At 49.4% G+C, this 13625-nt stretch overlaps 1 protein-coding gene across 1 annotated transcript; it reads left to right on the top strand.

The window, feature by feature from the left end:
- The first annotated feature begins 5054 nt into the window (after nucleotides 1-5054).
- LOC117850136 (auxin-responsive protein IAA1) lies at nucleotides 5055-8159 on the top strand. The gene is made up of 5 exons (XM_034731941.2): nucleotides 5055-5380; nucleotides 5470-5654; nucleotides 5765-5879; nucleotides 7573-7634; nucleotides 7724-8159. Exons 1-5 carry the CDS (start codon nucleotides 5196-5198, stop codon nucleotides 7741-7743), a joined length of 567 nt encoding a protein of 188 aa, XP_034587832.1. The 5' UTR covers nucleotides 5055-5195; the 3' UTR covers nucleotides 7744-8159.
- The last annotated feature ends 5466 nt before the right edge of the window (nucleotides 8160-13625 follow it).

The following is a 13625-nucleotide window of genomic DNA, read 5'->3' as shown; positions in this document are numbered from 1 at the left end:
CTTCTTTGCCCTACCCTCCTCCCACTTCCTTGCACACACGCACTCGCCTGAGCCCTCTCGTTGTGTAACATCCGCAAAATCACCAACCTAAAATCACCCGTTAAAAATCGTTTTTAAAATCTTTTTACCGCTGAGCTCCCGGAAATCTAAACCTTCCCGGCGATTTCGCCGTCCCGGCACCCAAGCCGACAGTCATCATTTTATCCGTGCCCGTAATTTCCACCGCGTGCCATCATCAGACGCCGCGCGCATGCTCCGACCGCGTGCCCCGAACGTCGCCGGTCTCTCTCTTTTTCTTTCTCTTTTTCCCTCCCCTTTTCTTTTCTTTTTCCTTCTTCCTTTCTTCTTCTTTCTTCTTCCTCCTTCCTTCTCTCTCCTCCTCCTTCTTCTTGGCGCCCGCACACCCGGCCCCAACGCCATTACTCCTCGGCGCCCACCCTTCCTGGCGCCATACCGCCGGCCGCTGGGCCCCCTCTGCGCGCCTGGGGCCCGCGCCGCCCGGCCCGGCGCCGGCCGCGCCGGCGCCTCCCTCGGGCCGCGCGCCCGACACGGCCCCGGCCGCCTCGGCCCCGCACGCCGCCCCTCCTGCGCCGGTCCCACCTTCGGCCCCACTCCAAGCCGCCCGCCGCCGGCCCCTACCTCCCCGCCCCGGCACGCCACCGGTGCCGTGCCGCCAAGCTCCCACCGCCGGCCATTGCCGGGCCCCTACCCGCCGACCACCTCGCCGGCTATAAAAGGGGGCCGCCCCGGCCGCCCTCTCCCCACACCGCGCCGCACCACCCCCCGACCTCCTCCACCCGCCGCCCGTGCCAAGCCGCCACCGCCGCTCGTGCGCCGCCGCCTGTGCCACTCCTCCCGCACGTCGCCGCCCACCGAGCCACCACCGGCCGCCCCCTCTCCATCCCCAACCCCCCAAGGTAAGGGGCAACATGGAGCCCCCTCCTCTCCCTCCGCCGCCCCCGGCCCTCGGCTCGCCGCCGGCGAGGCCCGGCCGGCCAGCCGCCGGCGGCCCCATCTTCTCTCTCTCCCTCTCCAAGTTCCTGGAGAGGAAGGAAGAAGAAACCACAGATTTCCGATCTAACCCCCAACTTTTGCCAAATTAAAAATTAGTCCTTCCACCACTCTCATAACCCGTTTCGCAGATAAGCCCCTCCACCTCCAGAAATATTTACAAATAGGTCCCTGGTTCATCGCGAATTAGTCCCGAACCTCCTTTTTAAGCCCCTAATCCATATTTAACTCGTCATTTCATGCACCAAACTTCCTCCAATTAATCCCAAATTTTACCACGTCATCCTCCAGAATACTTCCGCCGATCCATATCCAAATTTCCCAAAAATAATCTTTCTACCTATTTTCCGTTCGCGTTTTCTGTTCGGAGCTCAACGTATAAAAACCGATTTTCTTTTATTTATTTGTGTGTCCGTTTGTGTGTGCCGTAGATCGCGGATTACTCAAGGAGGAGCCCAAGGAGGAGTTTGACCGCGAGCCCGAGCCCGAGGACCAGCAGCACGAGCCGGAACTCCCGGAAGGCTTTGAAGACGGCAAGTCCAATCTCATCCTTTGATGCATACTTAATACCTAGTTTTTCAAACACAACCTATTGGCCTTTTTTATAAAATGCATATTGTTTTATTGCAAGACATGGTTGGATAGCCACCCCTTGATTGTTATGAACGTTCCTTGTTGTCCTATGGTTGTCTCTAAATATGACCCGCTCTATTTAGGCGATAACCACTGCTAGAATGCTTAGGAAATAGCTACCCGACTACAATCATTATTACAATGGTTTATTTGGAAAATAAATGTGTGTGTGTGTGCAATTGGGAAAATGGTTTTCCGGGTTCAAAGGAAAGGAATGTGTAGACGAGATGGATGGGTGTTTCTTGTGTGAAATGCCAGGATGTTGTGCTCGTACCTTAGTGGTTGAGCAATGTCAGGAGATATCCATCTTGTCATGATTAAGGACCGAGTTGATGTGTCATCTTGCCTAATTCCACCATCGTGCAACCACTCGACCATTGTATGGGCAACGGCTTAGCATAAATCCCACTAGCTAAACTGTTAGTCTTCAGGGGTGCTGGTGAGCAACGGGAGCCCATGGAAAAGGAGTAAGATCTTGGTGACTTAGGTCCCGGTTACGGTCTCGTGGATGAGCCGTGAACCCCTTGGGTGCTTCCGTGAGGACTAGCCAGTCTTAGCTAAGGTGGGTAATGGCTTTGTTAGGATCCGCAACGGCATTAAGGTGATCGTGCTGCGGTACCCTACTTGTGGGAAAAGTGTACAACCTATGCAGAGTTAAAATCTATCCGGGTAGCCGTGTCCACGGTATTGGACGAATTACGGCTTGGTCACATAACTAGCACTTGGGTAAGGATGGTCACGTGTGTGTGTGTTGGATTTTGGAAGTGTCGGGCAGCTGTGCCGTGAGCTACGACGGACGGGGAGTCCGATAGCGATAAAATTTGGATCCTTTGTGTAGGATCAACCCCACTCAATGATTTGGTTATTAAAGAAAAGCTTTACGAAAACTTGTTTGAAAATGAGCCCATGCATGTGTTAAAAATCTAGCTTTACCGCAAATAAACTCTAGCCTATCCTTGTTATATCCCGTGCATATACTTGCTTGTATCCCCCTCCGTGGATGGGGTTGGACTTGTTGAGTACGTTCGTACTCACCCTTGCTTCGTTACGACAGAGGAAGACCTGGAGTAGAGGTTGTGTCCGCACCCGACGCTGCCTGTGGTGTTGGCCTTTCCAAGATGCTGCTGCTGCCGTGTAGTCCCGAGTGCTGTCTTTTGGCAGTCGCTTGGTTAGCCGTTGTTGTTTATTTACTTCTTATCGCTGCGTGGCTCTCACACCCACTCCCTCGGGAGTTGTACGGTAACTGAATTATCTGTCGAATAAATGTGTTATCAGCCTCCTGGGACTGATATTTGTATCACATTTAGTCTCTACTTATGAGGGGACGCTTCACGTTGCCCACGGCGGCGGCGGTCGGCGCACTCCTCCCTCTGGCGCCACCCCCCTCCCCTCCTCCCACCAGCGCCCCTCCCCTCCTCTTCTTCCCCGGTGCCACCCCCTACCCTCCAATCAAGGCTGCCACGCCCTTCCCCTCCTCTTCTTTCCCGGCCGCCGCCTCCTTCCATCCTCCTCCTGGCGTCGCCCCCTCCCCTCCAATCCCGGCCGCCGCGCCCCTCCCCTCCTCTTCTTCCCCGGCACCACCGCCCCCCTCCCGGTCCTCCCTTGCCCGGATCCGGTGGCGGCGGCGATCCGACGGGGGAGCGCCCGGCCGGTCCGTGCGGCGGCGCAAGGGAGCGGGGGCGGCGGATCTGGCGGGGGATGGCACGGTCGCCGGTGAGAGGCTGCGGGCGCCGGCGTGGAGGAGGGAGGGAGCGGCGGTGGGGTCGGGGAGGGTGCGGTCGGGAGGAGGGTGCGGGTGTAGAGGCAATAAAGGAGGGGTAGTGGGAGTCCAGCACTGGTTTTAGGAGGTTTTAGGAGGGGATGGGGGGACTAAAAGTTTTGAGCCTCCTAAAATTTTTTAGTCACTTTTTAGGAGGAGTGTTTGGCTCTTTAGTCACATTTTAGTCACTTTTTAGGAGCTAAAATTTTAGAAGGGTGGAAACAAATGATCCTTTGGATTAGAGCGACTAAATCCATATGTGGTTTAAGTACTCGTAGAACTGTTTGTTTGCTCTCTCTTATGCCTACTGGTGACTGGTGAGGATAAGAAGTTCCAGAAGATCGTGACGAGCTCTCATACACGCCATCATTCGTACTCACTCCTAGTATAATACAGCACATATATAGATTAGAGTACTAATCCGCTGAGAATAAACAATTGGGCACCGGCGCACCGTGTTGGATTCTGAATGATAAGTCCAGCCGACATGCCAGGAAATCAGCAACGCTGTTTGATTTGATGTCCTGCCAATAATTTCTTCGTGTAGCAGTGTCCGATCGCGAGGAGAATGAAGCTGATGCGAGTCTATTCTTACCTGCAGCCAGCTGCTGAAAGACAAAAAGGAAAAGAAAGAAAGACCAACAGAGAGGGAGAGAGGGTGGAGAAACGTGCGTCCCCGCCCGGCACAATGGATGCGGGCACTTGGGTAACCGCGCGCGCTATCTCTTCGTGCGTGTACCATCTCTGCGCGTGCGCTAGTAGCTGCGAATTGTCTGCTCGTAAGCGGCAGTGGCATGTGCATGAAACTCAAACAAACGGAGTACTGTGCATGCACCTAAGATAAAAAAGACCACTGTTCCATGGGTTAACGTTGTTCTCACCTCTTTCTTTCAGAATCGGAAACTTGGAACTTTGGAGGTAGTAGCAGGGCAGAAGTTTGTCCTGTACAAAATGGGACTGGGCCGGGCCCACCTGGCAGTGGGGAGGGGCATTCGCCGAGAGGATACGTTCGCTTGCGCGGTCCGCCGGCGGCAAGTGAGCCGCGGCCGCAGGCGTCGCTGTCCGCGCCATCCCCTCCCCCGTGCAAAGCGTGCGGCAGCGGAAAGCGAGCCCGTCCACGCCGCAGCCCAAATCAAATCAAACCCCGCGACCCGCGCGCGAGAGCAAGCAAGCAAGCAAGAAGATGCGGCACGGAATTTTAATCAGGTACGGGGGGACACGCTCCCGACAGCCCGGCACGTCCACGCGCGCCCCGCTTTATCGCCTGTCCCCCCGACCCGGTCCCGGGTCACGCAACGCAACGGCGCGGGCGGGCGCTACCGGGTCAGCGCGCCATGGCCGTCGGATCCGCTGGATTGGTGGGGTGGCCAACCGGCAGCCTGGCCCCACAGGTGGGAGCGCTCGGCACGGGCGTTAATGCTAGACCACCGCCTGCGTGGCTGGCCCCACGGTGGGGCCGGGTGGTTTCGCGCATACGACCTCGCGTTTTGTCCCAAATACCATGGCTAACCAGTCATTGACTCACTGCCACCACCCGCGAGAAGAAGCCGGGCCCACTGTCTAGAACCTCTATCCCTAGCCGTGGCGCCACGTGTCGAGGCTCAACTGGCCGTCGCCCACGGATTAAACCCCGACGACCGGTCGACCGGTGACTGCACCCGCCTATTAACCACCTCCTCCGCCTCCCCCGCCTGCTGCTCTCCCGGCTCACCGCCCCGCCTCATCGACGACGGAGAGAGGAGCCGCCGCCAGCCGCGACCGGAGCCAATCCGCAGACCACAGGCCCGCCGCGATGTCGGAGGAGCCGGCACGGAGCTCCACGGAGTCCTCGTCCGCGGCCTCCTCGGGGCTCGACTTCGAGGACACCGCGCTCACGCTCCGCCTTCCGGGCTCCGACCCCGACCGCAAGCGCGCCGCCTCCACCTCCGACCCCGCCGCCCGCTCCCCGCGCGCCTCCGACGCCCCGCCCTCCCCCAAGTATGCTCTCCCCGCCTCGTGGGGATTGATTCCGTGTCGATTTGGGTCTGACTCTGACTGATTGGTCCGTTCGTTCGTGCTTCGTGCAGGGCGCGGGTGGTGGGGTGGCCACCGGTGAGCCGGAACCGGCGGAACGCGCTCCCCAGGGGCAAGTTCGTCAAGGTGGCCGTCGCCGGCGCGCCGTACCAGCGCAAGGTCGACCTCGAGGCGTACGCGGGCTACGAGCAGCTGCTCGCCGCGCTCCAGGACATGTTCACCGCCCACTTCACCGTCCGTGAGTGCACCGCCTCAGCTTGCTGCTTCTGTGCCCTGCTTTTTCCTTGTTGCGCGATCATTTGATAGAGCCTGATGGATGGCTGACTGGGTGATTGTGGATGTGAGCAGGCAGGGGGGCGAACGAGGAGATGGAGCTCATCGATGCCGTGAGCGGCGCGGAGTACGTGCCCACGTATGAGGACAAGGATGGCGATTGGATGCTCGTCGGAGACGTCCCCTGGAGGTCAGTTTTAGCTCCTTCCTCGTTATTACTTTCTCCGCGGCGACTCGTGTTTGTTAAGAACAAAGAAATCATACTGTTCAAATTCACCTAGGCGAGTCATAATTAGGTCCATGGATTGTCTTGCTGTTGGATAAAACTATAAAAGTGTAATCAAGTGTGTGAGGTCTAGAAAGTAGAAATCTCAAGTTTGTGCTGCCTTTTAGGCGTTAATTTGAGGTTTGGCCGTTTGGGAGGGGAACTGGTTAATTTGAGTTCAGTCAATGATCAATCTGGTCGGTGGAAGATAGCATGCAGCTAGGGGCACTAAGATCAGTCCCTTAATTGGATTTGTGGGCAATATTTTCCATGTGTGGCCAGGGAGTCATGGTATGGCCCATTGTTTTCCACCGCTACATATATCAATTGGTTTGTTTGCTGGATCTGACTTGTATTTGTTGGTCCTGGATTCATAAACTGTAGAGTTCATTCTTTGACTCGGAATTTTATTTGCTTTGTGAATCTTGGAGCTTCTCGAGATATATCTTTTCAGATCTGACATGATAAATATTTTAGATGAAAAATTATTTGCAGCACCATAAGGCCTGGATAGTCTATTCCATTTCCGCATGATTGCACTCAGCTATTTCATTTCTCTGACCTCTGAGAACCTAATGGTGGTGGAAACAGTTTTAATACGAGCTAGAAAACGTAATCACTGTTAGTTAGTAAGTTGTGTTCTAAAAGCACTCTGTCCCTTATTTGCTGAGAGCTTCAAGTATATGCTGGTTAACTCAATTTGATTAACTTTCTAAAGGGTGACAGATAATGGGAAATTATCCGTGCCAGTTAACATTTGGGGTTAATGCGCTCCCTTTGGAATTTCTATCTAGTGGCCAGTGGCTCAATCATAGGAGTTCCCTTGGTGGTCCTTTTTTTTCATCATGTGTTTTTCTTATATTAGTAGGCTCAACAAACTTTCGTTTTCTATTTCTTATCTAACTGACTGGCTGAACAGCTTTGATGTATTTGTCTCACCACAATTAGATAAGCATGTGCATAGATATAAAAAGAATCAAGTTGGTTAAAGATGCTTTGGATGAGGTTGCAGTGCTTGCCTGTTTTTGGCACAGCCTTTTGGGTTAGGGCTAATTTTGGTGGCCTTGTTTGTTTGTGCTCAACCATTTCTATCACTTTTCATAATATCTTTTTGACAAACATTAGATTCCTGCTAGATATTACATCCAAAGGTCTGTAGGAGATATCATTCCTGACTAGGGAGTTGGAGCATACCGCAGACCTGAATAAATTGTTACTTCTCCTTTCAAGTTGATTACAATAAGCTGCTCTGGATGAGGTTGTAATGCTTGCTTGTTTTGTTAAGGTTAATAATACTGATAAATTTTTTTGTTTTTTCCCTTTTACTTTCCATAATATCTTTTTGACAAACTTAGATTCCCACTACGATTATTACTTGCCTAGGTCTGTAGGAGATCGGATTCCTTTCTAGGGTGTTGGGGCACGGCACAAACCTAGATCAGTTGATACCTTCTCCTTTACATTTTTAGATAGGTTTCAACAAACCAGAGCATCACACAAACATTGAGACAACTCAAAAGATATATGCTCTCTTCATCCTGTTTTAGCAAAATCTTCTCTCGAAAATTGACTCCTAGTCTCCCAAGATGATTCTGACCTCTCTAATGTCTCACTACAGAATGTTTGTGGAAACCTGCCAACGCCTTCGTCTGATGAAAAGCTCCGAGGTGGTTAACTTGGGTACGTGCTATCATCTTCTGAACCTTGTCAGAGCTTCAGTCACAGCTCAGTTTTGTCAGGACGTGTCTAATTCTCATTTCCCTTTGCAGCGCCAAGAGCTGCTGAATGAGGCACATCCGCACTCCTTTTCTACAGACTGCTTGCTGGGGTTGGTCTCGTGTGTGACGGAGAGAAACGTGTACAGCCATCGACTTCTACTTTGCCACTTTGGGTTTTGGTTCCAGCACGAGTTCAGAGAAAGTTTGTAGCCTGTAGCATCATCACCAGTTACAATTGGTGCCTACATACATATAGACGAAAAGATGTTTATGCCTTTGAAATACACCTATAGTTTTGTCATATGATGAATAAGACCATGTCAGAGCCCCTGTTCTTTCCGTCTTCCGCGCTAGTTTACCAGATTTTGTGATGTGCGATGCAGGTAAAGGCCCCTGTTATGGTAAACGCTAGAACTCTTCAGGTTGTGTAACGGTTTTGCTCCGAATTGTGTTTATTGAGTGGTATAATACGGTATTGTCTGTCTCCTGTTCTTGCTTTCTTATTTCGACTTGTTTTTTTTACTTTAAATCTTTAATTTCCGTCGAGTTGAAAGGAAGGTACATAATAAACTGTACCTTGAAGTGGTTGCTCAACTAAGTGCAGTTGCTGGTGGGTTGCTATACGTCGCCTCGCATCGAATGATGCCGGTGTAGCGTGTGCTTCGTTATCGCTTCTGCGTGAAGCATACGTGTCGTGAGCACCAAGCCCGCCGTACCGCTGATCCTTTGTCGCTGACATAGTAGTGACATCCATGAATCATCTCTCTCACATCTATGATCTAGTGTTCACATCCATGAATCCGTTCTGGACTTTAACAAAACATATCTGAAGATTCATCAAAGCGAGAAATTCTTCTCTCCCCTTTACTTTCCCTACACAAGTGGATGCACGAAGAAACAACCCGTGCCCTGAAACAAATTCCACTCCCGATACTCGGTCAAGAAAAAAACACGTTCTCGAAAAAACTCGTATAAGAAAAAACAGCAGGTTACCTGTTCGTGGAGAGCCCAGATAGATATTTGTTCGGCTTTTGACGCCGGGGCACACGGCGGGACGGATCGATGATGGTTGTTGGGCCACGGCATGGATGGAGGGCCCGGCTCATTCCTTTCCTTTTCTCCCTCCTCTTTTCCGTTTTGTGCGTGAGCTGTCTGCTCTGCTGAATTGGCTGTCGCCGCTTTGTTAAATGGAGGGGTTCGGCAGTGTCTGGACCAACTGCAATTCACGTTTCCCTTTGCCGATAAGTTTAGTGGGTGTTTTTTTTTCTTCCTTTAGGGTCTGAATTGATACCGGCGCTAAAGTTTAGCCCGTCAGATGCTCGGATGCTAATTATAAAATTAATTGATACTCGGATGCTAATTAGGATTAAACATGAGCTAATTATAAAATTAATTGCAGAATCTCTAGGCTAATTCGCGAGATAAATCTATTAAACCTAATTAATCCATCATTAACAAATGGTTACTATAGCACCACATTATCAAATCATAGCCTAATTAGGCTTAATATATTCGTCTCACGAATTAATCTATTAAGGCTCAGGGAGGCTAAACTTTAGCCCTGTCACATCGGATGTTCGGGTGCTAATTAGGAGGACTAAACATGAGCTAATTACAAAACTAATAGCAGAACCCCTAGGCTAAATCGCGAGACGAATCTATTAAACCTAATTAATCCATCATTAGCGAATGGTTAATGTAGCTCCACATTGTCAAACATGGACTAATTAGGCTTAATAGATTCGTCTCGTGATTTAGCCTAGGAGTTGTGCAATTAGTTTTGTAATTAGTCTATATTTAATACTTCTAATTAGTGTCCAAACATCCGATGTGACAAGAGCTCAAGTTTAGCCCCTGACTCCCAAACACCCCCTTAGTCTATGGAAGACTAAATTTTAGTTCCTACCCTGTTTGGTTTCATGGACTAAAGTCCATTAATGTAGTTGAACAAAAATGTTTTTACCCCTACGACCTCCTGTTCATGCGTGCGCTTGCTACCCTCCTGTTCTGGTATGCGCTTGCTACCCCTATTGTGCCACGCTGCTGGCTTGCTTTGTACGCATGGCACATAATAAAAATTTGTTATACATTCATAGAACTATTCATATATTCGAAAAATTATCCATATATTTGAAACCATCACATCTATTACCTAACAAACCATTAGCTATCCAATCACGGAATCGATTCATGGGTTTGATCTTCGTCCTTGTGACGTGTATTTGATATATTTCCTTAAGAAGATGATGCTTCAGAGAATGGAACATAGTTTTCATCATTATCAACCAAATCAAAGTCTGCATCCCAAAAAACTCTCTCGAATGAAATTATGAAGTGCCATGCATGCAATAATTATTTGACTTTGCTTTGGCATCGGGTAACTTGGTAGATCTAACAAAATCCTTCACTTCATCTTCAAAACTCCAAAAGACCGTTGAATGACATTACGAAGTGAAGAATGTGCATAATTAAATTACTTTTTTTTTACCTCTTGGCATTGGGCCTTGTCGATACTCCGGGAGATGATACTTTGTACCATTGTACGGTGCAAGATAACCCGATTAGTTTGGGTACCCTGAGTCGACAACATAGAACTTGCCTACACATTCAAAAAAAATTTATGTTGCAATAATGAGACAAAAGGTAACATAGAACTCATAGAACACGTCAATACCTTGAGGTGGATGTGGAACCTTGTCTCCATACTTCTCAATTGCATCTTTGAACACCCTAGTATCTGAACTGATCCAGGCCATCCCACCACAACAAAAGTAAATCTCATATCGAAGTCACATATGACCATCACATTCTGACTTGTATATCCATACCTTCCCGTATGTTGTACTACCTTACTAGTTGGCACTACAACAGGGACATGTGTCCCGTCTATTGCTCCGATGAAATTGTCAAAGAACGGAGAAAAGCGAGGAGATTGCAACCTAGGATGCACACTCCTAAATTTAGGGTCTACTGGCCTAATGACATCAGCTGCAAGCTTGCTCACACTATGCAGTACTTTATCAAACTTCCTACATACTGTCTCCAGTGACCTAGTGAAACGATCTTCAGCTTGTCTAATAGACTGAGGGGCACCACATATCCATAAAAACAACCCTAAAGCCTCCATAGATGACATCCTCCTTATGGACTTCAATCCATATGACTCAACTAGCAAACTATGAAGCTTCTCAAACACACACCGACTCATCCTAAACATGTTGAAGCAAAAAGTCTTATTTGCTAGTGTTTTCATGACCCATTCGTACCCACTTTTTGTTGCTACTCTGTACTTTGATTTGTTCATGTACGTGTCAAAGTGGTATATACCGATAATGGCATTAGCCACAGTAGCAATTCTTCTCCTCTTTTTCTGACACTTCAAGATATATTCTTCTACTTCCTGATCATCATCAGACCCCTGCAATCAGCAGCAAGAAACCATCAGCAGCAGCAATCAGTAGCAGTAGCAGCAAGGTTCATAAGCAGTAGCACATGAAAAGTAGCAGTAGCAAGAAACCATCAGCACATGAAAAGTTCAACATAGTAACCATTAGCACATGAAAAGTTCAACACCGTAACCAGCAATCAGTAGCAGTAGCAGTAATCAGTAGCAATCAGTAGCATTAGCACATGAAAAGTTCCACAACCAAAGGTTCAGTAGCAGTAGCAGTAATCAGTAGCAATCAGTAGCAGTAGCACATGAAAAATTCAATAAACATTTCAGAAGGTTCTTAGCATATGAAAAGTTCAACACACATCATGGAAAGTTAGTGCTTCTTCTTCCTTATTTCTGGCAATTTGCAACTCTGTAACGAGCCCCTGAAACATCTTCAACATTGGACTTTTGTTTTTCCTGGGTGGACTTGTGGTTGTATCTATACTGCTACTTGCCCTCTTGCAGCTGCTACTACTCATTGGGCTGCTCAGAAAGCCTTCTCCATCTGCATCTTCACTTTCCTCATCACCATATACTCCTTCTGAGTCATGAGCTGCTTGACCAGGGATGCAAGAGGTTGATCCATCTACTGTAATCCCATGAAACATCTCAGCTAGTTGCTCGACGTAAGTAGGTACTCCATACTGAAACTTCTTATATTCAGGTTTTTTCTGAAAACACAAACAGGCAAACAATGATGAGTTATATAATAACATGAAGACATTGTGATAACAAAGTTGAAAGATGTGATAATAAGGTTGATGCCGATGTGATAAGTTACCTCTGTCTCTCTTTTCCAGAATGATGCCAATGCTATGATTGTTCCATCAGCTCTTCGGCCTAAAGCAGTATGGTTATTAAGCATAACCGAGAATATGTATAGAGTCTTGCATTGTGTCCATCTGTTCCTCATTTGTTTGGTAGAATGCTTGAGGCCAGTCCTTATGTAAAAACCTTATCGCATAACATTATAACCTCTACCTGATGTTGTACCATTCAAGCAATATCATGCCCTTATTTGTTCAACCGCTAGATCACAGAAAATATGTGTGTTTTCCTTGGATCAATTGGCCTTGTCATATTGATTCTATTACAGAAAATATTATCAGCTACAAATAAGGGCATCATAGGAAAATAAGCTACAAATTGACATGAGCTACCAAGACATGAGCTACCAATTGGCATGACCTACCAATAAGCTACAAATTCACTGGACATCAGCTACCAGGATATGAGCTACTGGAAATTGATATCACAAATTCACAGGAATTCCGCTACGAGGACTTACAGACTGAGGAGCTTGGATCTTACCGACTGGGAATGGGCTTCAGAGCCATCGTCCTCTTCGTCCTCGATGGCGCCAAGTTGCTCTGGAGGAATGAATGTGTGGCCGGCAACAGAGGATCCATGGCCTCTGCGGTGTATCATCGATACCCCACGGCTTCCCCCTCTGCCTCCGCGGGTAGACACGGCTCCCCCACAGCCTCCTACTCTGCTCTGGATCTCGCTCTAGTGTTCGTGGACCTCGAGCGGCGACCTCCCGCTCTGCCTCCAGGGGCAATGGGAGGTAGCCCTTGGTCGCCAGCATCATCATCCGCCTGGAGGTACTCCTAGTAGGAGCCAAGGTTGGGGAAGCCGTCGGCTTAGGAATTGAGGTCGAGGTGCTCCATGCGCATCCCGGGAGCGAAGAGGGTAGAGGCCGCCGACGGGGTGAAGGGGCCGAAGTCATCTTCGTCGCTAGCGTCCGGGGAAGCATGGAAGTTGCGGGTAGCCGCGGATGAAGAACCCGCCTGAGAGAAGAAGTCCCGGTACTGGTCCATGGTGGATGCGATGGTGGGGAGAACCGGGTGCAGCGGCGTGGGGAGGAGCGGCGGCAGTGAATCCGGCGTGGGGAGGACTGTTGGCGGTGGCGGTGGCCGGAGCGGGGCGGTGGCGAGAGCGGGAAGGGGAGCGAGCGGCGGGAGCGACTGGAGCGGGGAGGGGAGCGAGCGGCAACACTTCTGGAGGAAGAGAGCAACTGGTGGCGGGGAGGGGTAGGGTGCGGGACAGGTGGGACAGGAAGTAACGAGGGATAGGGGTGTCCCCAAGGCCATTTAGTCCACCCCATTTGGACTAGAGGACTAAACACTTTAGTCCACCTGTTTGATACTTTAGGAACTAAAAGTGGCTAAAATGGGTGGACTAAACTTTAGTCCATGGTAACCAAACAAGTGACCCCTCAAGTAGTCAAGTGTGGCTAGGACCTATGTGTAGTAGCCATGTCTGCGTTTGGCCACGATGCACTGTCGTTTTGGTAAACTTTTGATGCACGTTCGTTTTAGCTAAGTGCAGTAGGGGCTAACATCTCCTCTCTCTTTTTTTTCTCCTTTTTATTTTTAAACAAGAAAAGGGTAACGACTTATCATTCATTAAGATGAAGTTAAAGATTTACGATGCTTAACTTGCGTGAGCAATTTGGCTCATTCATGTGATTAAGGGGGTGTTTGAATCCTAGAGCTAAAGTTTAGTCCATGTCAC

This window comes from Setaria viridis, chromosome 3 (genome assembly GCF_005286985.2).
Source record: "Setaria viridis chromosome 3, Setaria_viridis_v4.0, whole genome shotgun sequence".
Lineage (NCBI taxonomy): Eukaryota > Viridiplantae > Streptophyta > Magnoliopsida > Poales > Poaceae > Setaria > Setaria viridis.
Note: the sequence above shows the minus strand (reverse complement) of the source record. Positions and strands in the feature narration are given on the sequence as shown.